The sequence below is a fragment of the Lampetra fluviatilis genome, chromosome 65 (assembly GCF_964198595.1).
Source record: "Lampetra fluviatilis chromosome 65, kcLamFluv1.1, whole genome shotgun sequence".
Classification (NCBI taxonomy): domain Eukaryota; kingdom Metazoa; phylum Chordata; class Hyperoartia; order Petromyzontiformes; family Petromyzontidae; genus Lampetra; species Lampetra fluviatilis.
Window position 1 is genome coordinate 6407424 of NC_136339.1, and position 27689 is coordinate 6435112.

The window sequence follows — 27689 nt, forward strand, 5'->3', positions numbered from 1 at the left end:
CGGCTGTCCGAGCACATCCGCACCAAGGCCGTCTTCCAGGTGCGAGCAGGCGCGCCGAGCCCCGCGGCTCGCTCACAGGAGGTTCCTGCCAGGGTCCGGCGGCGTCGCCTGCCGTGCGCGAAGTTAGAGCCCAATTTTTTGTTTGACGTTTCTTCTAAATCTGGCCAACGTGCTGCCCGTGACGCCGGTAAGCGATGGACGGCGGCTCTCGCCGATGGCGTCACGGGATCCTCCGTGTCTCTGTGTGTCTCCCCGTGTCTCACGGAATGTCTCCGTGTGTGTGTCTGTGTCTCCGTGTCTGTGTCTCCCCGTGTGTCTCCCCGTGTGTCTCCCCGTGTCTCACCGTGTCTCACGGAAGGTCTCCGTGTGTGTCTCTGTGTCTCCCCGTGTCTCACCGTGTCTCACGGAAGGTCTCCGTGTGTGTCTCTGTGTCTCCCCGTGCGTCTCCCCGTGTCTCACTGAATGTCTCCGTGTCTGTGTCTCCCCGTGTGTCTCCCCGTGTGTGTCCCCGTAGACCCAGCAAGATCGCTTCGTGAATTGGCAGCTGGACACGGAGTACAGGGGAGACGACTTCACAGCCACGCTCACGCTGGGACACCCCAACCTCCCCAACACGTCCGGTCGTGACGCCAACGCACCGCCGCTACGCTAGCCACATCAGCTTGACACTGGATCTAGCGGCCGAATTCGCTCGCTGCTACACGATCGCACAAGACAAAGATCCCCCGTGTAGCCCTAACAGATTGTTGTGGCAAGTGCTGTTTGCGAGCACGAAAGAAGGCCGGCACGGCGCACGAGGGGGTGGGTGGCCAACACCACGCCCGGCCGCCTTTGTCTCCCCAGTGCTGATGTTTAGAAACCGCCCCATTGTACTCGTTTAAGGCTGAGTCGACCTAGTGGAGGCCCAGGACCGGTTCAGATATTCGCTGTGATCGGTGTCGGTAGCCGTGAGCGGGAATCGAATTGGGGTTTCTGCCAGGTTCGTAGGGCTGCTGGTGGTGATGGTGGTGGTGTTGGTGACGGTGTTACTGGTGGTGGTGCAGGTGGTGTAGGTTGTGAAGGTTGTCGTGGTCTCGTTGGTGGTGGGGTAACGGTGGTGGTGGTGACGGTGGTGGTGGTGTTGGTGACGGTGTTACTGGTGGTGGTGGTGGGGTGACGGTGGTGGTGGTGGTGGTGTTGGTGACGGTGTTACTGGTGGTGGTGGCGGTGGTGGTGACAGTGGTGACGATGGTGGTGGTGGTGGTGATGACGGTGGTGACGGTGGTGGTGGTGGGTGTTGGCAGGCGTGGCAGTGGCGCACTTCCTGCAGAGCGTGTGGGGGGGGCTGGCGCTGGTGGTGGCGATGGTGGTGATGGTGGTGGTGACGGTGGTGGTGACGGTGGTGGTGGTGGTGACGGTGGTGGTGACGGTGGTGGTGACGGTGGTGGTGACGGTGGTGGTGACGGTGGTGGTGGGTGTTGGCAGGCGTGGCAGTGGCGCACTTCCTGCAGAGCGTGTGGGGGGGGCTGGCGCTGGGCGGGGAGCTCGTGCTGCACCGGCACGCCGGCACCCACGGGGCCATCCTCACGGCCGCGGGGCGCTACACCGGTACACGCACCACTCACGTACACACACACACGTACACACGCACACACACACACGTACACACGCACACACACACACGTACACACACACACGCACACACACACGTACACATACACGCACACACACACACGTACACACATACGTACACACACACACGTACACACACACACGCACACACACACGTACACACACACGCACACGTACACACACACACGCACACACACACGTACACACACACGCACACACACACACACACGCACACACACACGTACACACACACGCACACACACACACGTACACACACACACACACGTACACACACACACGTACACACACACGCACACACACACACGTACACACATACGTACACACACGCACACACACACGTACACACACACGCACACACACACACGTACACACACACACGCACACACACACGTACACACACACGCACACACACACGTACACACGCACACACACGTACACACACACACGTACACACACACATACACACACGTACACACACACACACACGTACACACACACACGTACACACACACGTACACACACACACACACGTACACACACACACGCACACACACACGTACACACACACACGCACACACACACGTACACATACACACACACGTACACACACACACGTACACACACACGTACACACACACACACACACACGTACACACACACACGTACACACACACACGTACACACACACACGTACACACACGTACACACGTACACACACACACGTACACACACACACACGTACACACACACACGTACACACACGCACACACGTACACACACACACACACACGTACACACACACACGTACACACACACACACGTACACACACACACGTACACACACACACGTACACACACGCACACACACACACGTACACACACGTACACACATGCACACACACACACACGCACCACTCACGTACACACACACGCACACACACACGTACACACACGTACACACACACGTACACACACGCACACACACACGCACCACTCACGTACACACACACGCACACACACACACGTACACACACACACGTACACACACGCACACACACACACGCACCACTCACGTACACACGCACACACACACACGCACACACACGTACACACACACACGCACCACTGACGTACACACACACACGCACCACTCACGTACACACACACGTACACACACACGCACACACACACACGTACACACGCACGCACACACACACGTACACACGCACACACACGTACACACACACACGTACACACACACATACACACACGTACACACACACGTACACATACACACACACGTACACACACACACGTACACACACACGTACACACACACACGTACACACACACACGTACACACACACACGTACACACACGTACACACACACACACACACACGTACACACACACACGTACACACACACACGTACACACACACACGTACACACACGTACACACGTACACACACACACGTACACACACACACACACACACGTACACACACACACGTACACACACACACGTACACACACGCACACACGTACACACACACACACACGTACACACACACACGTACACACACACACACGTACACACACACACGTACACACACACACGTACACACACGCACACACACACACGTACACACACGTACACACATGCACACACACACACGCACCACTCACGTACACACACACGCACACACACACGTACACACACGTACACACACACGTACACACACGCACACACACACGCACCACTCACGTACACACACACGCACACACACACACGTACACACACACACGTACACACACGCACACACACACACGCACCACTCACGTACACACGCACACACACGTACACACACACACGCACCACTGACGTACACACACACGTACACACACACACGCACACACGCACACACACACACGTACACACACACACGTACACACGCACACGTACACACACACACGCACCACTCACGTACACACACACGTACACACACACACGCACACACGCACACACACACACGTACACACACACACGTACACACGCACACGTACACACACACACGCACACGTACACACACACACACACCACTCACGTACACACACACACACACACGCACCACTCACGTACACACACACACGCACCACTCACGTACAAACACACGTACACACACGCACGCACCACTCACGTACACACACACGCACGTACACACGCACACACACTCACGTACACACACACGCACGTACACACACACGTACACACACACACGCACCACTCACGTACACACACACACGCACCACTCACGTACACACTCACGTACACACACACGTACACACACGCACGTACACACACACACGTACCACTCACGTACACACGCACGTACACACACACGTACACACACGCACGTACACACACACGTACACACACACACGTACACACACACACGCACCACTCACGTACACACGCACGTACACACACACGTACACACACGCACGTACACACACACACGTACACACACGCATACACACACACACGTACACACACACACCACTCACGTACACGCACCACTCACGTACACACACACATACACACACACACGTACACACACACACGCACACACACACACGTACACACACACACGCACCACTCACGTACACACACACACACGCACGTACACACACACATACACACACACAAGTACACACACACGTACACACACACATACACACACACATGTACACACACACACCACTCACGTACACGCACCACTCACGTACACACACACCGCACACGTACACACACACTCACACACACACGCACATACACCACACACACGCACACTTCACCGCACACACGTACACGCACACACACACACCACTCACGTACACACGCACACGCACGCACACGCACACACGCACACACACACACCACTTACGTACACACGCGTACACCACACACGTACACACACGCACCACTCACGTACACACACACACGCACCACTCACGTACACACACACATACACACACACACCACTCACGTACACACACACATACACACACACACGTACACACACACACGCACACACACGCACCACTCACGTACACGCACCACTCACGTACACACACGCACCACTCACGTACACACGTACACACACACGTACACACACACGCACACATACACACACGCACACACACCACCCACACGCACGCACACATACACGCACCACTCACGTACACACACGCACCACTCACGTACACACACACACACGCACCACTCACACACACACCGCACACGTACACACACACCACACCCACACCACGTGTCCCCCGCGTGTCTCTTTCTGGCGGGCACCGCGCGTGTGTGTGTGCGTGTGTGTGTGCGTGTGTGTGTGCGTGCCCGCATGCGTGCGTGCGTGCGTGCGCGTATGTGTGCGTGTGTGTACGCGTGTGTGTACGCGTGTGTGTGCGTGTGTGCGTGCGTGTGTGCGCAGGAGAGAACTGGGTGGCGACGCTGAACGTGGGCCAGGGCGGTGCGCACGCCAGCTACTACCACAGGGCCAACCGCCAGGTACGGCACCCGCCACGCAACCTCGGTGCGCCGCCCGCCCCACGCACGGCACTTGGCCCGGCGGCGCGGGCAGGCTACGGGGGGGACCTTTGCCTGCGTGTGCGTGAGGGGCGCAGGTGCAGGTGGGGGTGGAGTTCGAGGCGAGCACGCGGACGCGCGAGAGCAGCTTCGCGTTCGCCTACCAACTCACGCTGCCGCGCACCAGCACCGTCTTCAGAGGTGCTCACTCACTCGCTCACCAGCTCACTCACTCGCTCGCTCGCTCACCAGCTCGCTCACTCACCAGCTCGCTCACCAGCTCGCTCACTCGCTCACCAGCTCACTCACTCACCAGCTCACTCACTCGCTCACCAGCTCGCTCACCAGCTCGCTCACCAGCTCGCTCACCAGCTCACTCACTCGCTCACCAGCTCACTCACTCGCTCACTCACCAACTCGCTCACCAGCTCGCTCACCAGCTCACTCACTCACTCGCTCACCAGCTCGGTGGGGGGGGGGGGTGGTGGTGGTGGTGGTTGTGGTGGTGGTGGTTGTGGTGGTGGTGGTTGTGGTGGTTGTGGTGGTTGTGCCAGCGTGTGCCGACACTAACTGGGTGGTTGTGGTGGTTGTGCCAGCGTGTGCCGACACTAACTGGGTGGTTGTGATGGTGGTTGTGGTGGTGGTTGTGGTGGTTGTGGTGGTTGTGGTGGTGGTACCAGCGTATGCCGACACTAACTGTGTGGTTATGGTGGTGGTTGTGGTGGTTGTGGTGGTGGTTGTACCAGCGTGTGCCGACAGCAACTGGGTGGTTGGCGCGGTGCTGGAGAGGCGGCTGAGGCCGCTACCGCTCACGCTGGCGCTCGGAGCCTTCCTGAGCCACCGCCGCAGCCGCTTCCAGTGCGGATTCAGCCTCACCGCCGGGTGAACCGCAACCACCACAACCACAACAACCACAACCAAGTCAACCACCACCAACCCAACCGCCACCACCACCACCGCTTCCGGCGCGGCTTCAGCCTCACCGCCGGGTGAACCGCAACCACCGCTACCAGCGCTACCACCGCAACCACTTATCAAATCTACCACCATCAGAACCACCACCATCGCCACTCCAACCATCAATTAGAATCACCCCCATCAACAACAGCATCTACACCGCTACCACCACCAACACCACCACCAACATTCTAGATTTGAAGCTTTCGTGAATGCAAGGATTCACTCTTAGGTTTTTTCGGTAAAGTCACGTAGGTGAAAATATAAAAAAAAAATAATAATAAACCAACATAAGATCCAAGTCCGATTCGGTACAGTACATAAAATCCGTGATCTAATCCCATCTGTAAAAGATGTCATCCCTGACTTGCAATATCCTGGAGTCTACAAACTGAGTTGCAGCTGTGGTGACTGTTACATTGGGGAAACGAAACGTCACTTCTCCGATCGTGTCCGCGAGCACAAGTCAGATCTGAAACACGGCAACATTGAGTCTTCCGCCGTTGCCGATCATTGCCACAACGCTGTGGGCTCTCATGAGATTGTTTTTTCCGAGACCAAGGTGCTCTGCAAACCTCCTGGCTACCATCAAAGGTTTGTAGACGAAGCCATCCAGATATACAAACACAGACATGGCTTCAACCGTGATGATGGGTGCAAACTGTGTAATCATTGGAAAGATGTTATTTTAACCATGTAAAACAGATTTCCGCGGGTTCCGTTCTGAGTGGAGCAGAGAGTCGCTTGAAGGAGGAGGGGTCTCAGGTGTAGTTCTGTGATGTCCACTTGCATGGGCCATTGAAGGAGAACCACTTACTCTGAACATTCACATAATGTATCACTCATCATGCGGTGGATTCATCGCCCATTGGCTGCCCTGTACATTCACATAATGTATCCTCGTTTTCCCGCAATTCGTCATCCCGGTGTAGCGCGCACGGCCAAACGCTTCCCCCGTCCCGGGATGAGACCGCTCGCTCTGCCTTCCGTGTCCCCGTGCGTGCGTCTGTGTGTGTGTGTGTGTCTGTGTGTGTGTGTGTGTGCGTCTGTGTGCGTGCGTCTGTGTGTGTGTGTGTGCGTGCGTCTGTGTGTGTGTGTGTCTGTGTGTGTGCGTGTGTGTGTGTGCGTGTGTGTGCGTGTGTGTGTGTCTCTGTGTGTGTGTGTCTGTGTATGTGTGTGCGTGCGTCTGTGTGTGTGTCTCTGTGTGTGTGTGTGTGTGGGGAGCGGTAGTGTAGCGGTTAGCGCGCTGCGCTATGAACCTGGCGACCCGAGTTCGATTCCCGCTCACGGCTAACACCAGTGACGATTATCTGAACCGGTCCTGGGCCTCCCCTAGGTCGACTCAGCCTTAAATGAGTACCTGGTGCGGTGTGTAAACATCGCCACTGGGGAGACAAAGGCGGTCGGGCGTGGTGCTGGCCACCCACCCCCTCGTGTACCGTTCCGGCCTTCATAGGTGCTCGCTAACAGCACTTGCCCCTACAGTCTGTTAAGGCTATACGGGGGATCTTTGTCTGTGTGCGTGCGTCTGTGTGTGTGTGTGTGCGTGCGTCTGTGTGTGTGTGTGTCTGTGTGTGTGCGTGTGTGTGTGTGCGTGTGTGTGCGTGTGTGTGTGTCTCTGTGTGTGTGTGTCTGTGTATGTGTGTGCGTGCGTCTGTGTGTGTGTCTCTGTGTGTGTGTGTGTGTCTCTGTGTGTCTGTGTGCGTGTGTATCTGTGTGTGTGCGTCTGTGTGTCTGTCTGTGTGTCACTGTGTGTGTCTCTGTGTGTCTGTGTGTGTCTGTGTGTCTGTGTGTGTGTGTCTGTCTCTGTGTGTGCGTCTGTGTGTCTGTCTGTGTGTCTGTGTGTCTGTGTGTGTGTCTGTGTCTCTGTGTGTCTCTGTGTGTGTCTCTGTGTGTGTGTGTCTGTGTCACTGTGTGTGTGTGTGTCTGTGTGTGTGTGGGGAGCGGTGGTGTAGCGGTTAGCGCGACGCTGCGCTACGAATCCGGCGCCCAGAGTTCGATTCCCGTTCACGCCCAACACCAGTGACGATTACCTGAACCGGTTCTGGGCCTCCCCTAGGTTGACTCAGCCTCGAATGAGTACCTGGTGCAGTGGGTAAAACATCGCCCCTGGGGGAGACAAAGGAGGTCGGGCTTGGCGCTGGCCCCCCACCCCCTTGTGTACCGTCCCAGCCTTTATAGGTGCTCGCTAACAGCACTTGCTCTTACAGTCTGTCCAGGCTACATGGGGGATCTTTGTCTGTGTATCTGTCTGTGTCTGTGTGAGTCTCGAGGGGAGCGGTGGCGCTGTGGTTAACGCACCGCACCACGAACCCGGCGACCCGAGTGAGAAGATTTCCGCTCACGACCAAAAAACACAGTGCCGAATATTCGAACCGGTCCTGGGCTTTCCCCTAGGGCGACTCAGCCTTAAATGAGTAGCTGGTGCGGTGTTATTGTAAACATCGTCACTGGGGAGACAAAGGTGGCCGGGCGTGGTGCTGGCCACCCACCCCCTCGTGTGCTGTGCCTGCCTTAATAGGTGCTCGCTAACAGCACTTGCCCCCGCAGTCTGTGTAGGCTATACGGTGGTGAAGCCATCCCCCAGTTCGATTCACGGAGAACAGTGACGACTGTCGAAAACCGAGCCATCTCCCCTCGGGTCAACTCAGCCTTAAATGAGCATCTGGTTCAGTGTGTCAGCGTCGTAACTGTGGAGACAAAGGTGGTCCTGCCTGCCCAGGTGCCCGGCGGGCAGCACTTTGCGTCCTCTGGCGATGGACTTGTGGACGTTCTCCGATCCGTTCTTCCTCGTGTCTTGTTTGGGGTGGGGGGGTTTTTTCCGAGCGCCGCCGAGATGTTTGTAAAAGTCGTTTTGAATAAAATAACCACGCGACCAACCAACCCGCCTCAGCCACTTGGCAACAACGTCTTGCGTGCGAGCCACCAACCCTCGCTGCTGCTGCTGCTGCTTCTGCCTCCACATCGCTGGGTTACAGGCAGCCACCTGCAGCAATGGCGGAGCAGAGGTCGCAACCGGGTACCCGATACCCGTACCCTACCCGATACCCGTCTACCCGTACCCGGCCGGGTTCGGGTACCCATTTGCGACCCTGGTGCGGCCAGGTACGGGTACGGGTAGGCCGTGAGTCACTGGTGAGTAACCGTTTGTCACTCATTTCCCAACGTCTTGTCTCTTCTCACAATTCAAGTTCCTAGAATCAACCCACCCGCGCCTGCAACGTGGCTTCATCCCAGAGGTCGCAATCGGGTACCCGATACCCGTACCCTACCCGTACCCAGCCGGGTGGGGTACGGGTATGGCCGGGTACGGGTACCCGTTTGCGACCCTGGTGCAGCCGGGTACGGGTAAGGAATCAAAACCCGTTTGCGACCTCTGCTGCGGAGTCACCATATTTGTGTCACCAGACCCTCCGCCACCCGACCACAGCCAAAGGAGTGAAGTTGACACGTGCCGTACCGGAGATTCACAACGCGCCAGGCCACTTCCGGTGCTGTGCAACCAATTTCCGGTGTTGTGATTACGACTTCCGGTTTTGTGATTATGACTTCCGGTGCTGTGCAACCAATTTCCGGTGTTGTGATTACGACTTCCGGTTTTGTGATTATGACTTCCGGTGCTGTGCAACCAATTTCCGGTGTTGTGATTATGACTTCCGGTGCTGTGCAACCAATTTCCGGTGCTGTGATTACGACTTCCGGTTTTGTGATTATGACTTCCGGTGCTGTGCAACCAATTTCCGGTGTTGTGATTACGACTTCCGGTGTTCTGTTCCCGACTTCCGGTGTAGTCCTCCCCGAAGTCGCTCCACGCAGTTTCGAGTGAAACTTCGTGACATTTGCTGCTAAATCCGACTGAGGATGATTCAACTCACCAGTGGATGGGTAAGTGAGGAGAGGCTGAGTGAGAGGGTGAGAGGGTGAGTGGGTGGGTGGGTGGGTGAGAGGGTGGGTGGGTGGGTGGGTGAGAGGGTGGGTGGGTGGGTGGGTGAGAGGGTGGGTGGGTGGGTGGGTGAGAGGGTGGGTGGGTGGGTGGGTGAGAGGGTGGGTGGGTGGGTGGGTGAGAGGGTGGGTGGGTGGGTGGGAGGGTGGGTGGGTGGGTGGGTGGGTGAGAGGGTGGGTGGGTGGGTGGGTGGGTGAGAGGGTGGGTGGGTGAGAGGGTGGGTGGGTGGGTGGGTGAGAGGGTGGGTGGGTGAGAGGGTGGGTGGGTGGGTGGGTGGGTGAGAGGGTGGGTGGGTGAGAGGGTGGGTGGGTGGGTGGGTGGGTGAGAGGGTGGGTGGGTGGGTGGGTGAGAGGGTGGGTGGGTGGGTGGGTGAGAGGGTGGGTGGGTGGGTGGGTGAGAGGGTGGGTGGGTGGGTGGGTGGGTGAGAGGGTGGGTGGGTGGGTGGGTGAGAGGGTGGGTGGGTGAGAGGGTGGGTGGGTGGGTGGGTGGGTGAGAGGGTGGGTGGGTGGGTGGGTGAGAGGGTGGGTGGGTGGGTGGGTGAGAGGGTGGGTGGGTGGGTGGGTGAGAGGGTGGGTGGGTGGGTGGGTGAGAGGGTGGGTGGGTGGGTGGGTGGGTGAGAGGGTGGGTGGGTGGGTGGGTGGGTGGGTGAGAGGGTGGGTGGGTGGGTGGGTGGGTGAGAGGGTGGGTGGGTGGGTGGGTGAGAGGGTGGGTGGGTGGGTGGGTGAGAGGGTGGGTGGGTGGGTGGGTGAGAGGGTGGGTGGGTGAGAGGGTGGGTGGGAGGGTGGGTGGGTGAGAGGGTGGGTGGGAGGGTGGGTGGGTGAGAGGGTGGGTGGGTGGGTGGGTGAGAGGGTGGGTGGGTGGGTGGGTGGGTGAGAGGGTGGGTGGGTGAGAGGGTGGGTGGGTGAGAGGGTGGGTGGGTGGGTGGGTGAGAGGGTGGGTGGGTGGGTGGGTGAGAGGGTGGGTGGGTGGGTGGGTGGGTGAGTGAGAGGGTGGGTGGGTGGGTGGGTGAGAGGGTGGGTGGGTGGGTGGGTGGGTGAGAGGGTGGGTGGGTGGGTGGGTGGGTGAGAGGGTGGGTGGGTGGGTGGGTGGGTGGGTGAGAGGGTGGGTGGGTGGGTGGGTGAGAGGGTGGGTGGGTGGGTGGGTGAGAGGGTGGGTGGGTGGGTGGGTGGGAGGGTGGGTGGGTGGGTGGGTGGGAGGGTGGGTGGGTGGGTGGGAGGGTGGGTGGGTGGGTGGGTGAGAGGGTGGGTGGGTGGGTGGGTGAGGTGCTGAATGAGAAGGTGAGTGGGTAGGTGAGTGGGTAGGTGAGTGAGAAGGTGAGTGGGTGGGTGGGTGAGAAGGTGAGTGGGTAGGTGAGTGGGTAGGTGAGTGAGAAGGTGAGTGGGTGGGTGAGTGAGAGGTGAGTGAGAAGGTGAGTGGGTGGGTGAGTGAGGTGCTGAATGAGAAGATGAGTGGGTAGGTGAGTGAGAAGGTGAGTGGGTGGGTGAGTGAGAGGTGAGTGAGAAGGTGAGTGGGTGGGTGGGTGAGTGAGGTGCTGAATGAGAAGATGAGTGGGTAGGTGAGTGGGTGGATGGGTGAGTGAGAGGTGAGTGAGAAGTGTGAGTGAGTGAGAAGGTGAGTGGGTGAGTGGGTAGGGTGAGTGGGTGGGTGAGTGATTTGTTGAGTGGGTAAGTGAGAGGTTGAGTGAGTGGGTAGGTGAGTGAGAAGATGGGTGAGTGAGAGGTTGAGTGAGGTGAGTGAAAAATGTGAGAAGTGTGAGTGGGCGAGTGAGAGAGGGTGAGAGGGTAGGTGAGTCTGAGGTTGAGTGAGTGGGTGAATGGGTAGGTGAGTGTGAGGTTGAGTGAGTGAGACGGTGAATGGGTCAGAGGCTGAATGAGGAGGTGGGTGAGTGAGACGGTGAGTGAGAGCTTGAGTGAGTGGGTGGGTGAGACGGTGAGTGAGAAGGTGGGTGAGACGGTGAGTGGGTAGGTGAGTGAGGTTGGGTGAGTGAGAAGGTGAGTGGGTAGGTGAGTGAGAGGTTGAGTGAGTGAGTGAGACGGTGAGTGTGGGAGTGAGTGAGACGGTGGGTGAGTGAGTGAGTGAGACGGTGGGTGAACGAGTGAGACGGTGGCTGAGTGAGTGAGAAGGGTGAGTGGGTGAGTGAGAGGTTGAGTGAGTGGGTGAGTGAGACGGTGGGTGAGTGGGTGAGTGAGACGGTGGGTGAGTGAGACGGTGGGTGAGTGAGAGGTTGAGTGAGTGAGTGGGTGAGTGAGACGGTGGGTGAGTGAGACGGTGGGTGAGAGGTTGAGTGGATGAGTGAGAGGTTGAGTGAGTGAGACGGTGAGTGAGTGAGTGAGACGGTGAGTGTGCGAGTGAGAAGGTTGAGTGAGTGAGACGGTGGGTGAGTGAGTGAGTGAGTGGGTGAGTGAGTGAGACGGTGAGTGGGTGAGTGAGTGAGTGAGTGGGTGAGTGAGTGAGACGGTGAGTGTGTGAGTGAGAAGGTGAGTGAGTGAGTGGGTGAGTGAGTGAGTGGGTGAGTGAGTGGGTGAGTGGGTGAGTGAGTGGGTGAGTGAGTGAGTAGGTGAGTGAGTGAGTTGGTGAGTGTGCGAGTTGATCAAAAAGCACAGCGCGACGATTCCACTTGCGTCGGGTGGCGGAGGGCTCTCTCAACGACAATACAAACCGACCCGTCCCTACCAACCCGACAGCTTTCACCGCACGGAACACCACCACCAACCACCACCACCAACCACCACCAAGTAGCATCGTCACACAACGCGTTTATTTGGGGTCGTATCATTCTCAATTAACATTCACGACGTTCCCACCTTCTCAATAAAACTGAACGAGTCCCACCCCCCCACCCCCCCCCCCCACACATCGTCGTCGTCCACAGCCGGCGGCTGCGTAGGGACAGCTGCCGCTGGGGTCGCTTCGGGTCGTGTGGGGGTGCTGGGGCGTGGTGGTGGTGGTGTGGGTGGTGTGGGTGCACTGGGTGGTGGTGGTGGTCGATTGAGATCGCCGTGAAACTTAAATGGAAGCGAAGTGTCACGGATACCCCCTCCCCCCCCGGCGTCTTGCGGTCCTAGCCTGTGGGTGCCTTCGCCGCGTGTGGCGAGTCTGTGGGTGGTGTGTGTGGGTGTCTGTGGGAGTCTGTGGGTCTCTCCGCGTGTGGCGAGTCTGTGGGAGTCTGTGGGTGTCTGGGAGTCTGTGGGTCTCTCCGTGTGTGAGTGGTGTGTGTGAGTGTGTGGTGTGTGTGTGTGAGTGGTGTGAGTGGTGTGTGTGTGTGAGTGGTGTGTGTGAGTGTGTGGTGTGTGTGAGTGTGTGGTGTGAGTGGTGTGTGTGAGTGTGTGGTGTGAGTGGTGTGTGGTGTGTGTGTGAGTGGTTTGAGTGAGGAGTCTAGTGATGCTTGGCCTCCACGTACGCCTGGTACATCTTGCTGACGTTCTCGCGGATCTTGTGCAGGTACGGGGTCAGCACGGCCACCGTGTCGGTGAGCAGGGTCCTGCGCGCACGCACGTGGAGACACACGGAGACGCACGTGGAGACACACAGAGACGCACGTGGAGACACACAGAGACGCACGTGGAGACAGAGACACGGAGACACAGAGACACGTGGAGACACAGAGACACACGTGGAGACAGAGACACGTGGAGACAGAGACACGTGGAGACAGAGACACGTGGAGACAGAGACACGTGGAGACACACAGAGACGCACGGAGATGATGGTGTTGCTGCTGTTGGTGGTGGTGATGATGGTGCTGCTAGTGGTGATGGTGCTGCTAGTGATGGTGATGATGGTGATGATAGTACTACTGGTAATGATGGTGATGATGCTGCTAGTGGTGCTGATGGTGATGGTGGTGATGGTGATGATGCTGCTAGTGGTGCTGATGGTGATGGTGGTGATGGTGATGATGGTGATGGTGCTGATGGTGCTAGTGGTGATGATGGTGCTGCTGGTGCTCACTTGGCTTGCTCGCCGATGGGCTTGCTCGCCGATGTTGGAGGTCTGCAGGCCGTGCACCATCTTTTTGAACTCGGCGGACACGTTCTTGTAACCCTCCCAGAACGCGTCGGGGAAGAGTTGGGCCTTCACCACAGCCGTGTCGGACATCGCCTTGGGCGCGGCCTCGGACCCTGCGGGAGGGGGGGCACGGAACGTCGGACGATCACGACGACGCCCATACCCTCGCGCGTACGCATACCTATCAACCCCTTATCAGTGCCGTATGGGATGACGGCTATGGTCTCTGTGGGTCTCTGTGGGTCTCTGTGGGTCTCTGTGGGTCTCTGTGCGTCTCTGTGGGTCTCTGTGGGTCTCTGTGCGTCTCTGTGGGTCTCTGTGGGTCTCTGTGGGTCTCTGTGTGGTCTCTGTGGGTCTCTGTGGGGTCTCTGTGTGGTCTCTGTGTGGTCTCTGTGGGTCTCTGTGGGTCTCTGTGGGTCTCTGTGGGGTCTCTGTGGGTCTCTGTGGGGTCTCTGTGGGTCTCTGTGTGGTCTCTTTGGGTCTCTGTGTGTCTTTGTGGGTCTCTGTGGGTCTCTGTGGGTCTCTGTGGGGTCTCTGTGGGTCTCTGTGTGGTCTCTGTGCGTCTCTGTGGGTCTCTGTGGGGTCTCTGTGGGTCTCTGTATGGTCTTTGTGGGTCTCTGTGTGTCTCTGTGGGTCTCTGTGCGTCTCTGTGGGGTCTCTGTGGGTCTCTGTGTGGTCTCTGTGGGTCTCTGTGAGTCTCTGTGGGTCTCTGTGGGTCTCTGTGGGTCTCTGTGGGTCTCTGTGTGGTCTCTGTGGGTCTCTGTGGGTCTCTGTGGGTCTCTGTGGGTCTCTGTGAGTCTCTGTGGGTCTCTGTGGGTCTCTGTGGGTCTCTGTGGGGTCTCTGTGGGGTCTCTGTGGGGTCTCTGTGTGTCTGTGTGTGTGTCTCTGTGTATCTCTGTGTGGGTGAAGCGTGTGTGGGTGAAGTGTGTCGGTGTGGGTGAAGCGTGTGGGTGAAGCGTGTGGGTGTGGGTGAAGCGTGTGGGTGAAGCGTGTGGGTGAAGCGTGTCGGTGTGGGTGAAGCGTGTGGGTGAAGCGTGTGGGTGAAGCGTGTGGGTGAAGCGTGTGGGTGTGGGTGAAGCGTGTGGGTGAAGCGTGTGGGTGAAGCGTGTGGGTGTGGGTGAAGCGTGTGGGTGAAGCGTGTCGGTGTGGGTGAAGCGTGTGTCGGTGTGGGTGAAGCGTGTGGGTGAAGCGTGTGGGTGAAGCGTGTGGGTGAAGCGTGTGGGTGAAGCGTGTGTGGGTGAAGCGTGTGTGGGTGAAGCGTGTGGGTGAAGCGTGTGGGTGAAGCGTGTCGGTGTCGGTGAAGCGTGTCGGTGAAGCGTGTGTGGGTGAAGCGTGTGGGTGAAGCGTGTGGGTGAAGCGTGTCGGTGTGGGTGAAGCGTGTGGGTGAAGCGTGTGGGTGAAGCGTGTGGGTGAAGCGTGTGGGTGAAGCGTGTGGGTGAAGCGTGTCGGTGTGGGTGAAGCGTGTGGGTGAAGCGTGTGTGGGTGAAGCGTGTGGGTGAAGCGTGTGGGTGAAGCGTGTGGGTGAAGCGTGTGTGGGTGAAGCGTGTGGGTGAAGCGTGTCGGTGTGGGTGAAGCGTGTGTGGGTGAAGCGTGTGGGTGAAGCGTGTCGGTGAAGCGTGTGTGGGTGAAGCGTGTGTGGGTGAAGCGTGTCGGTGTGGGTGAAGCGTGTGTGGGTGAAGCGTGTCGGTGTGGGTGAAGCGTGTCGGTGTGGGTGAAGCGTGTGGGTGAAGCGTGTGGGTGAAGCGTGTCGGTGTGGGTGAAGCGTGTGGGTGAAGCGTGTGGGTGAAGCGTGTCGGTGTGGGTGAAGCGTGTGGGTGAAGCGTGTGTGGGTGAAGCGTGTGTGGGTGAAGCGTGTCGGTGTGGGTGAAGCGTGTGGGTGAAGCGTGTCGGTGTGGGTGAAGCGTGTGGGTGAAGCGTGTGTCGGTGAAGCGTGTGGGTGAAGCGTGTCGGTGTGGGTGAAGCGTGTCGGTGAAGCGTGTGTGGGTGAAGCGTGTGGGTGAAGCGTGTGGGTGAAGCGTGTCGGTGTGGGTGAAGCGTGTCGGTGAAGCGTGTGTGGGTGAAGCGTGTCGGTGAAGCGTGTGTGGGTGAAGCGTGTGGGTGAAGCGTGTGGGTGAAGCGTGTGGGTGAAGCGTGTGGGTGAAGCGTGTGGGTGAAGCGTGTGGGTGAAGCGTGTGGGTGAAGCGTGTCGGTGTGGGTGAAGCGTGTGGGTGAAGCGTGTGTGGGTGAAGCGTGTGGGTGAAGCGTGTCGGTGTGGGTGAAGCGTGTGGGTGAAGCGTGTGTCGGTGTGGGTGAAGCGTGTGTGGGTGAAGTGTGCCCATCGTGTCGAGTGGCGAGCGAACCTGCAGCCAGGATGCAGACGACGGCGAGAGTCGCCAGGGCAGCCACGTGGAGCTTCATCTTCTTGCTGTTGGGGTTGGTGGCCGGAGCGAGGTACCTGCTGAGCACACCCAACAACAACAACAAAGATCCCCCGTGTAGCCTCAACAGACTGTAGGGGCAAGTGCAGTTAGCGAGCACCTACGAAGGCCGGCACGGCACACGATGGGGTGGGTGGCCAGCACCACGCCCGGCCGCCTTTGTCTCCCCGGTGGCGATGTTTACTACGCACCGCACCAGGTACCCATTTGAGGCCGAGTCGACCTAGGGGAGGCTCCGGACCCGTTCAGATAATCGTCACCGGTGTTGGCCGTGAGCAGCATGCCAAAGCACTGCACCACAGGGTCGGGATCGAACCCACGACATCCTGCACACCAGGCGAGGTAGTCAACATCTCCTAGCCACCGTGATGATGATGATGATGAGAGAAAGACACGAAAACTCCAAATCTACAGCAGCAGCAGGCATCGTCAGGATTGGGATCGAACCCACGACCTCCTGCACACCAGGCGAGGTAGTCAACATCTCCTAGCCACCGTGATGATGATGATGAGAGAAAGACACGAAAACTCCAAATCTACAGCAGCAGCAGGCATCGTCAGGATTGGGATCGAACCCACGACCTCCTGCACACCAGGCGAGGTAGTTAACGTCTCCTAGCCACCGTGATGATGATGAGAGAGAGACACCAGGCGAGGGAATTAACATCTCGCGGCGCCCCAAACATGTTCACGTGCACAGGCTGTCCAGAGCACTCTCAGGGGTTTCGGCTGCAGTCTGGGCGGGTTTCCACCGTCTGGGTCTCATCAGCAGAGCTTAAACTGCGGGTCACTGTGTGAGTGTGAGTGGAGCTGAGTTTGAGTGTCTGTGTGAGTGTGTGTGAGTGTGTGTGTCTCTGTGTGAGTCTGTGTGTGAGTGTGAGTCTGTGTGTGTGTGTGTGAGTGTGTGTCTGTGTGTGAGTCTGTGTGTGAGTGTGAGTCTATGTGTGAGTGTGTGTCTGTGAGTGGTGGTGGAGCCGTGTGAGTGTGTGAGTCTGTGTCTGTGTGAGTGTGAGTGAGTGCGAGTGAGTGTTGGAGCCTGTGTGTGTCTGTGTGTAAGTGTGAATTGGAGCCGTGTGAGTCTGTGTCTGTGCGAGTTGGAGCCGTGTGAGTGTGTGTCTGTGTGAGTGAGTATCTGTGAGTGTGAGTGAGTGTTGGAGCCTGTGCGTGTCTGTGTGTGAGTGTGAGTTGGAGCCGTGTGAGTGTCTGTGAGTGAGTGTGAGTTGGAACCGTGTGAGTGTCGGTGAGTGTGAGTGAGTGTGAGTGAGTGTGAGTTGGAGCCGTGTGAGTGTCGGTGAGTGAGTGTGAGTTGGAGCCGTGTGTGAGTGTCTGTGTGTGTGAGTGAGTGTGAGTTGGAGCCGTGTGAGTGTCTGTGTGAGTGTCTGTGTGTGTGAGTGTGAGTTGGAGCCGTGTGAGTGTCGGTGAGTGAGTGTGAGTTGGAGCCGTGTGTGAGTGTCTGCGTGTGTGAGTGAGTGTCTGTGTGTGTGAGTGAGTGTGAGTTGGAGCCGTGTGAGTGTCTGTGTGAGTGTCTGTGTGTGTGAGTTGTAGCCGTGTGAGTGAGTGAGTGTGAGTGGGTGTGAGTTGGAGCCGTGTGAGTGAGAGGCACTCACCACGTGGCTGAGAGAGTGGAGGAGGCGAGTGATGCCGACTCTGGGAGGCTCTCCCTTATATACACGCACTGGCAGGCGCGCACACACCCACACGCACACATGCACGCACGCACACACACACGCACGCACACTGGCAGACCCCCACACACACGCACACACGCACGCACACTGGCAGACCTACAAAGAGCGCACACACGAGACTGGCACACACGGGACTGGCACACGTGCAAAGGCGGGCGCACACACACACGCACGCACACACACACGTACACACGCACACACACACGTACACACGCACGCACACACGTACACACACACACACACACGTACACACACACACACACACACACACACGTACACACACACACACGTACACACACACACACGTACACACACACACACGTACACACACACACACGTACACACACACACACGTACACACACACACACGTACACACACACACACACGTACACACACACGTACACACACACACGTACACACACACACGTACACACACACACGTACACACACACACGTACACACACACACGTACACACACACACACGTACACACACACACACGTACACACACACACACGTACACACACACACACGTACACACACACACACGTACACACACACACACGTACACACACACACACACGTACACACACACGTACACACACACACGTACACACACACACGTACACACACACACGTACACACACACACGCGTACACACACACACACGTACACACACACACACGTACACACACACACACGTACACACACACACGTACACACACACACGTACACACACACACACGTACACACACACACGTACACACACACGTACACACACACACACACGTACACACACACACACACGTACACACACACACACACACACGTACACACACACACGTACACACACACACACACGTACACACACACACACACGTACACACACACACACACGTACACACACACACACACACACGTACACACACACACGTACACACACACACGCGTAAGTAGAACTTCCTTCGCACCGTACGTAGCCAACTGCTAATCGGAGGTGGGGGGGAAGCACCACAAACTAAACACGACAAGAAGAGGAGGAGGAGGAGGCAGTTCTCCAGAGATGAGATTTCAGCACCGCTCATAATCCCACGAAGATGAAATCAGGGATTGCAATGGGTGAGCAGGGAGGTGAGTGAGTGTGGGATGGTGGTGAGTGCGGGGTGGTGGTGAGCTTCAGGTCATCTCGGCCAGTCAATGACCTCCCTAATGGAACATCTTCGCCGGTTAGAAACATTGAGGCTGGCCTGCCTACGATCAATCCTGGGTTTAATCTGCAGGCTGGATTGTGTGAGGAGCTCACAAATCCTCGAAAGATCTGGACAAAGTCCCATCGGTGAGCTCCTCCGGCAGGCAAGGCTGCGTTGGCTGGGTCATGTAGCCCGCATGCCCAGCCACCGCATGCCAAACAGCTTTTGTTCGGCCGCATAGAGGGGGCTAAACGGGCGCGGCACGGGCTAGAGAAGAGATGGAGTGATGTGGTACAGTAGGATGTGGAGCTGAGTGGACTTGCCGATGGCTGGTACCAGCGGTGTCAGGATCGGCCTCAGTGGAGGAGGCTCGTGAAGGACGCTACTGGGCAGTTGGAGGCAGTCGCCCTCCAACAACAACGGAGGGCGGAGGAGCGATGCTCACAACAACGAGCGGAGCACCGGGCAGCTAAAGTGAAGTAAGTTGGCACAGTAGGGGGCATAGGTGGTGTGCATCTACCGGTCACCTCAGTCAGCCAACCCACGGCACCTGCAGGGTCTGTCCCGAGACCTCCTGTCAGCATTGAGCCTTCGACACTTCTCGTGACGGCCTCAAAGTGCACCTAGCCTGGCACAGGCGCCGTGGTAACGTCACCGCCACTTAGTGGAGAATGACGATTCTTGGTATTGGTGAAAGTGTGGGGTGAGTGTGGGGTGGTGGTGAGTGAGTGTGGGGTGAGTGTGGGGTAAGTGTGGGGTGGTGGTGAGTGTGGGGTGAGTGTGGGGTGAGTGTGGGGTGGTGGTGAGTGTGGGGTGAGTGTGGGGTGGTGGTGAGTGGGGGTGAGTGTGGGGTGAGTGTGGGGTGAGTGGGGGTGAGTGTCGGGTGAGTGGGGGTGAGTGTGGGGTGAGTGTGGGGTGAGCGGGGGTGAGTGTGGGGTGAGCGGGGGTGAGTGTGGGGTGAGTGGGGGTGAGTGTGGGGTGAGTGTGGGGTGAGTGGGGGTGCGTGTGGGGTGAGTGGGGGTGAGTGTGGGGTGAGTGTGGGGTGAGTGGGGGTGAGTATGGGGTGAGTGTGGGGTGAGTGTGGGGTGGTGGTGAGTGAGTGAATGGGGTAGTGGTGAGTGGGGTTAGTGGTGAGTGAGTGAGTGGGGGTGGTGGTGAGTGAGTGGGTGGTGATGGTGAGTGGGTGAATGGGGTAGTGGTGAGTGAGTGAGTGGGTGGTGGTGAGTGAGTGGGGGTGGTGGTGAGTGAGTGGGGGTGGTGGTGAGTGAGTGAGTGAGTGGGGGTGGTGGTGAGTGAGTGGGGGTGGTGGTGAGTGAGTGGGGGTGGCGGTGAGTGGGTGAGTGTAGTGGTGAGTGAGTGGGGGTGGTGGTGAATGAGTGGGGGTGGTGGTGAGTGAGTGGGGGTAGTGGTGGTGAGTGAGTGAGTGGGGGTGGTGGTGAGTGAGTGAGTGAGGGGGTAGTGGTGGTGAGTGAGTGGGGATAGTGGTGAGTGAGTGGGGGTGGTGGTGAGTGGGTGAGTGGGGTTAGTGGTGAGTGAGTGAGTGGGGGTAGTGGTGAGTGAGTGGGGGTGGTGGTGAGTGGGTGAGTGGGGTAGTGGTGAGTGGGGTTAGTGGTGAGTGAGTGAGTGGGGGTAGTGGTGAGTGAGTGGGGGTAGTGGTGAGTGAGTGGGGGTAGTGGTGGTGAGTGAGTGGGGGTGGTGGTGAGTGAGTGAGTGGGGGTAGTGGTGAGTGAGTGGGGGTGGTGGTGAGTGAGTGGGGGTAGTGGTGAGTGAGTGGGGGTAGTGGTGGTGAGTGAGTGGGGGTGGTGGTGAGTGAGTGAGGGGGTAGTGGTTGTGAGTGGGTGGGGGTAGTGGTGGTGAGTGAGTGGGGGTGGTGGTGAGTGAGTGAGTGAGGGGGTAGTGGTGGTGAGTGGGTGGGGGTAGTGGTGGTGAGTGAGTTGGGGTGGTGAGTGAGTTGGGGTGGTGGTGAGTGAGTGGGGGTAGTGGTGAGTGAGTGGGGGTGGTGGTGAGTGAGTGGGGGTGGTGGTGAGTGAGTGGGGGTGGTGGTGAGTGAGTGAGTGGGGGTGGTGGTGAGTGAGTGGGGGTAGTGGTGAGTGAGTGGGGGTAGTGGTGGTGAGTGAGTGGGGGTGGTGGTGAGTGAGTGAGTGGGGGTAGTGGTGAGTGAGTGGGGGTGGTGGTGAGTGAGTGGGTGGGGGTAGTGGTGGTGAGTGAGTGAGGGGGTAGTGGTGGTGAGTGGGTGGGGGTAGTGGTGGTGAGTGAGTTGGGGTGGTGAGTGAGTTGGGGTGGTGGTGAGTGAGTGGGGGTAGTGGTGAGTGAGTGGGGTTGGTGGTGAGTGAGTGGGGGTGGTGGTGAGTGAGTGAGTGGGGGTGGTGGTGAGTGAGTGAGTGGGGGTAGTGGTGAGTGAGTGAGTGGTGGTGAGTGAGTGGGGGTGGTGAGTGAGTGAGTGGGGGTGGTGGTGAGTGAGTGGGGGTGGTGGTGAGTGAGTGAGTGGGGGTGGTGGTGAGTGAGTGGGTGAGGGGGTGGTGTTGAGTGGGTGGTGGTGGTGAGTGAGTGGGGGTAGTGGTGAGTGGGTGGTGGTGAGTGAGTGGGTGAGTGGGTGGTGGTGAGTGAGTGGGTGGTGGTGAGTGGTGGTGGTGAGTGGTGGGGGTGGTGGTGAGTGGTGGGGGTGGTGGTGAGTGGTTGGGGTGGTGGTGGTGAGTGGGGGTAGTGGGGAATGAGTCGCGTGATGTGGACTGCTTTGGGTCAATGTTCAATTCCCCAGCCACGTACCGCTACCCCCCCCCACTTCTTCCCCCCACCGCCCCCCCCCCACTGCCCCTCCGCCCCTTGTTGGCTCGCGAGGTTTTCATGGCCGAGTCGACCTAGGGGCGGCACCTTCCCGTCGAGGCCCAGTTGACCCCAAGGTGACCACTGCGGTTGCCACCCACTGAGGGACAAAATCCGGGATGGGGAGCGGAGAGTCGATGGGTCTCTGTGTGAGTCGATGGGTCTCTGTGTGAGTCGATGGGTCTCTGTGCGAGTCTATGGGTCTCTGTGTGAGTCTATGGGTCTCTGTGTGAGTCGATGGGTCTCTGTGTGAGTCGATGGGTCTCTGTGCGAGTCGATTGGTCTCTGTGCGAGTCTATGGGTCTCTGTGTGAGTCGATGGGTCTCTGTGCTAGTCGATGGGTCTCTGTGTGAGTCTATGGGTCTCTGTGCTAGTCGATGGGTCTATGTGCGAGTATATGGGTCTCTGTGCGAGTCTATGGGTCTCTGTGTGAGTCTATGGGTCTCTGTGCTAGTCGATGGGTCTCTGTGTGAGTCTATGGGTCTCTGTGTGAGTCTATGGGTCTCTGTGTGAGTCTATGGGTCTCTGTGTGAGTCTATGGGTCTCTGTGTGAGTCTATGGGTCTCTAAGCGAGTCGATGGGTCTCTGGGTCTCTGTGTGCCCCACCCCTCCCACCCAGCCCCACCCCTCCCACCCAGCCCCACCCCTCCCACCCCCCACCCAGCCCCACGGGAAGCAATTTGGTTGGCGAGGCAAGGGAGACTTTCCGATGGGGCTCATTGCTTTATTTTGGTGATTTCGAAAAGTGTATTGGGTTTGGCCATGTTTGTGTTGTTGTAGTACGGAGTTAGACTGATGGCCTTAATCTAAGTTGTCTTGTGCTTGTTGTTGTTGTTTGACTTGCATCCCACTGGGATTTTTGCACACAAGGCGTTGGTGTGTTACGGTGATTTTTCTGCAATATTTTGCTGCCTTTTCTTGGATTTTCTGTTTGCACTTTAAGATGTTTTCTTGTTCATGTTTTTGTTTTTTTGTTTGTTGCGTTTGCACCCGATTCAAGAGCCGAATGGCTCACAGGGCTACACCTAATACATGAAACTTGAACTTGAAGTGCCAAGTGACGGCGGGAGGCTTGAAACATTTCATAACGCGTGGGAGAAGCACGTGTTAGTTTTTCCCCAGGCTCGTTCATATCTGCGGAGCACCGTTGTGTAGCTGCGCGCAGGTGAGGCGAGTGAGTGCCTCGAGTGGGAAGCCTTTGATGGCCGAGGCGCGTCTGGCTTCAAGAGGCGGCCAGGTCATCCAGAGTGTTGTGAAGGGGGAAGAGAGTTCACGGGTTAGGGCTGGGCAATGGGCTGGGCAATGGGCTGGGCAAGAGACTGGGTAATGGGCTGGGCGATGGGCTGGGCAACAGGCTGGGCAATGGGCTGGGCGATGGGCTGGGCAAGAGGCTGGGCAATGGGCTGGGCAATGGGCTGGGCAATGGGCTGGGTAATGGGCTGGGCAATGGGCTGGGTAATGGGCTGGGCAATGGGCTGGGTAATGGGCTGGGCAATGGGCTGGGCAATGGGCTGGGCAATGGGCTGGGTAATGGGCTGGGTAATGGGCTGGGCAACGGGCTGGGCAAGAGACTGGGTAATGGGCTGGGCGATGGGCTGGGCAATGGGCTGGGCAATTGGCTGGGAAAGAGACTGGGAAATGGGCTGGGTAATGGGCTGGGCAATGGGCTGGGCGATGGGCTGGGCAAGAGACTGGTAAATGGGCTGGGCAATTGGCTGGGCGATGGGCTGGGCAATGGGCTGGGCAAGAGACTGGGAAATGGGCTGGGCAATGTGAGTAGTGAGTAGAGGGGATAAACTTTACGCTGCGATAAGCGAAATGATGTTTAAGGAAACCAGAGCAGAGAGGAGGGGGGGTTGAGGGTAACTCAAAGATGATTATTGCAGAGGGATCTGCAAGGCCACACACATCATCATCAGCAGCATCATCAGCAGCAGCATCATCATCATCATCAGCAGCAGCAGCGAGAGAAGAACGATTTGACGCCGGGAAACCCGACGGAGCAGACCGAGTCCACGACTGAGCAGGGCGCTCGGCATGTTGTGAGTCTCAAGATGGAGTTCTAGCTTTTAAACAACAACAAACAAACAACCCCCCCCCCCCACACACACATCTCTTGTGGATTCCCAGCTCCTCGCCTCTCCACGCTGAGGGTTGTGGTGGGTGGGTGGTGTGGGTGGCGGTGGATGGTTGGTAGGTGGTTAGGTGGTGGGGTGGGTGGTGAGTGGGGTGGGTGGATTTGGTGGGGTGGGTGGTGGGTCGGTGGGGTAGTGGGTGGTGTGGTTGTTGTGGGTGGATAGGTGGTGGGTGGGTGAGTGGATGGGTAGGTGGTGTGGGTGGGTAGGTGGTGTGGGTGGGTAGGTGGGTGGGTGGTGTGGATGGGTGGGTGGTGAGTGGGTGGTGTGGATGGGTGGTGAGTGGGTGGTGGTGAGTGGGTGGTTGGTGGTGGGTGGGTGAGTGTTGTGGGTGGTTGGTGTGTGTGGTGTTTATCTCGCGTGGTGACATGAAAGGACATCCGAGTCAGCAGCAGCAGCAGCCCCAGTGACGTGGCCAACTCGATCAATAAAGATCGCGAGGCTGCCCGGGCCCCCAGCCGCTGCTGCTGCTGCTGCCGCTGCAGCTTCAGCAGCTTAATGAGTAACGAGCGCCGTGGAGGAGGAGGAGCGGCAGCAGCAGCAGCAGCAGCGGCGGGAGAGGTCCCCCAGTGGACCGCGGCCGCTGTTTGCTGGGTCGGGAGCAGATAACCTGGGGTCAGGGACACGCGCGCGCGTACACACAGAGACACACACAGACACACACAGAGACACACACAGGGACACACACAGAGACACACACAGAGACTCACAGACCCAGAGAGACCCACAGGGACAACCCCCCCCCCTCGACTTAGGGGAGGCACACACACACACGGCTCCATTGCCAATAGTGGTGGTGCCATCGCCGTGGCGTCTGTGCCAGGCTACGTGCACAATGATGCTCCCACGTGAAGTGTCGCAGGCCCGCTGGCAGGAGGTCACGGGGCAGACCCAGCAGGTGCCACGGGTTGACCGGCTGAGATGACTGCTGGCAGATGCACCACCTGTGTCCCCACTGTACCAACTTGCTGTGCTTTAGCCACCCGGCGCTCCGCTCGTTGTTGTGAGCGTCGCTCCTCCGCCCTCCGTTGTTGCTGGAGGGCGACTGCCTCCAACTGCCCAGTAGCGTCCTTCACGAGCCTCCTCCACAGAGGCCGATCTTGACACCGCTGGTACCAGTCATCGGCAAGTCCACTCAGCTCCACATCCTCCTGTACCACATCACTCCATCTCTCCTCTAGCCCGTGTCACACACCCAGACCCACCACTCACCCCATCACCCCATCTCTACTCCAGCCCGTGCCACTCACCCACCACTCACCCCAATCACCCCCCATCTCTTCTCCGGCCAGACACGGCCTAACAACAGCAGCAGCAGCAGCAGCGTTCGCCGTTTCGCGGTTCGAACCCGTCTGGCCGTCCTGGTGACTACCGCGGGGTGCCACTCACCGTCAGGAGAGAAGCCGTCCCGCTTCACTGCGGACGGTATAGGTCCCGTGGCGTCGATCGCAAGAGTAACGCCATCGCGGTCCACATTAAACAACGATCTACACACACACACAAATCTATTCTGATAAATTACATCTCGATTGGGTTCCCACAGCAGCAATGATCGTGTCCTGCACCCTCCCCCCCTTGTCCCTCCTGGCAGGGCGAGCTCCCCAGTGACAGCCCCCTCCCTGTGCCGCACAGGGACAACTGCCAGTGGGGGTGCCCCTTCTGAACGCGTCGGGGAGGCTCCGTCAAACCCACGTGACTGACACCCACCACTCGCCTGCTGCCCGCCCTAGGACGGAAGCTGAGATATTTACGACACAATTGGAGCAGAGGATCATTGTATCTTTTAATTTCATGGCAGTGAATCTGGCACGAAACTACGTCATCAAACACTTCACTGCAGTTCACAGTAGCACTGTATTAATGGCAGTGATTCTTGCACAAAACTACGTCAAACAATTCACTGCATTTCACAGTAGCACTGTATTAACGGCAGATTCTTGCACTAAACTACATCATCAAACACTTCACTGCAGTTGACTGTAGCACTGTATATAACTGACCTTCAATTTGTTCAAATTCACTGCTCTGATACTTTATCCTCTTCGGCTTTCAGTCGCTGGGGTCGAAATAAATTGGAATTCGATACATTATCTGAAAAATCACCGAGAAATGTCGATTTTACCGTAATGTAGAAGCATAAGTTAGACTTACCTTTCGTCTGAAGTGCTGAAGAAATAAATAAAGACACCAAATCCACTTTGTTGCTGCGTAGAATTATTTATTAGATTTACTTTAAATAAAGCAATGTCAAACTTGGAGCGAATTTGCGAGAAAAAAAACATTTCCGCTCGACCTTCTGCGCGAGTGTAAAAACCCACCCGCCCATGAATATTAATGACGGGAGGGGGGGTGGGGGGCATGTGGAGTGACGTCACGCACGGGACACACACATTCTTGGGTCACCACAGTGGTGATTATATTCCACGACTCTCCACCCCTGTAGTGGCATAGCGCCGGCTGCTGGCAGGGAAGGGGATCTGCGGCGTACGGCAGCCCTCAAGTCGGCAGGCCGGGCGAGGTCACGGAAGGTGACCTCCAGGAACCCGCTGGGAGGTTCCGGAAAGGGGGCGTGGCCAAAGCGAGGCCACGCCTCCCCCCACTGTGGGGGACCTCGGGGCTGTCGTTGGAGTGGGTCTCCGTTGTGCTGCTGAAGTCAAACGTCGGCGTTCTTCTCGTCATCGTCGTCTTCACCGTTCCCCTCCTCCTTCTCGTCGTCTTCGCCACCATCTCGGAGCGCCGCCAGTCAGACAGCCCCAACAACTGAGCAGCTTCGCCGATAACAGACGGACCGAACGTTAAGCGCGTTAATCCCGACGGAGCTTATTAATAAAGAAGTGCCTCCAAGTCTAGATTTGAAGCTTTCGTGACTGCAAGGATTCATATTCTTAGGTTTCTTCGGTAAAGTCACCATGTAGGTAAAAAATGAAAATTAATAAAAGTAAAATAAAATAAAACTCACGACGTTTCGGAGGCAACACAAGCTTCCGTCTTCAGGTGGAACCGTCACAGCACGATAGCTTTACCTACGTGACTTTACCAGAAAAAAACCTAAAAATAAGTGCCCCCAAGTCTTATCGTCTCCGAGTTAGACACTATACTCCTATCACACTACACTCCACTATAATACTACACTACTATTATTATACTCCACCTATACTACTATTTATACGACCACTACGACTTATATTTTGCGCTATTTTTCAGAAGCGACCCTGGGCTATCACGAATGATAGTTCGACGAAGTTGGCTCATCATCATCATCAGGTGGAAGTTTAAAGCAGCAGCCAAATAACTCGAAA

At 57.6% G+C, this 27689-nt stretch overlaps 2 protein-coding genes and 1 long non-coding RNA gene across 6 annotated transcripts in view; 2 read left to right on the top strand and 1 right to left on the bottom strand.

Annotated features, from left to right (window-relative positions):
* The window catches only part of TOMM40L (translocase of outer mitochondrial membrane 40 like), a 10688-nt gene extending 3179 nt beyond the window's left edge, over nucleotides 1–7509 (top strand). Inside the window, exons 4-9 of one of the 4 annotated variants that reach the window (XM_078882480.1) lie at nucleotides 1–39; nucleotides 515–620; nucleotides 1284–1587; nucleotides 5135–5211; nucleotides 5328–5430; nucleotides 5989–6201. The exon at nucleotides 1–39 is cut by the window's left edge and continues 63 nt beyond it. In XM_078882480.1, the coding sequence (XP_078738606.1) occupies nucleotides 1–39; nucleotides 515–620; nucleotides 1284–1587; nucleotides 5135–5211; nucleotides 5328–5430; nucleotides 5989–6115 (756 nt within the window). In that variant the 3' untranslated portion in view covers nucleotides 6116–6201. Of the gene's footprint in view, nucleotides 40–514; nucleotides 621–1283; nucleotides 1588–5134; nucleotides 5212–5327; nucleotides 5431–5975 lie in introns of all 4 variants that reach the window. The other 3 variants (XM_078882479.1, XM_078882482.1, XM_078882481.1) reach the window with 3 other exon arrangements.
* A 5359-nt stretch (nucleotides 7510–12868) lies between these two features.
* Nucleotides 12869–18280, bottom strand: LOC144952105 (blood plasma apolipoprotein LAL1-like). The gene is made up of 4 exons (XM_078882513.1): nucleotides 18162–18280; nucleotides 16477–16574; nucleotides 14094–14250; nucleotides 12869–13610 (listed from the first exon to the last, which is right to left on the bottom strand). The coding sequence occupies exons 1-4, from the start codon at nucleotides 18260–18262 to the stop codon at nucleotides 13505–13507; spliced, it is 462 nt and encodes a 153-aa protein (XP_078738639.1). The 5' UTR covers nucleotides 18263–18280; the 3' UTR covers nucleotides 12869–13504.
* Nucleotides 14259–26944, top strand: LOC144952106 (uncharacterized). The gene is made up of 3 exons (XR_013640580.1): nucleotides 14259–14308; nucleotides 25982–26166; nucleotides 26834–26944. It is a non-coding gene; the product is annotated as an uncharacterized LOC144952106 (long non-coding RNA).
* Nucleotides 26945–27689: the final 745 nt, after the last annotated feature.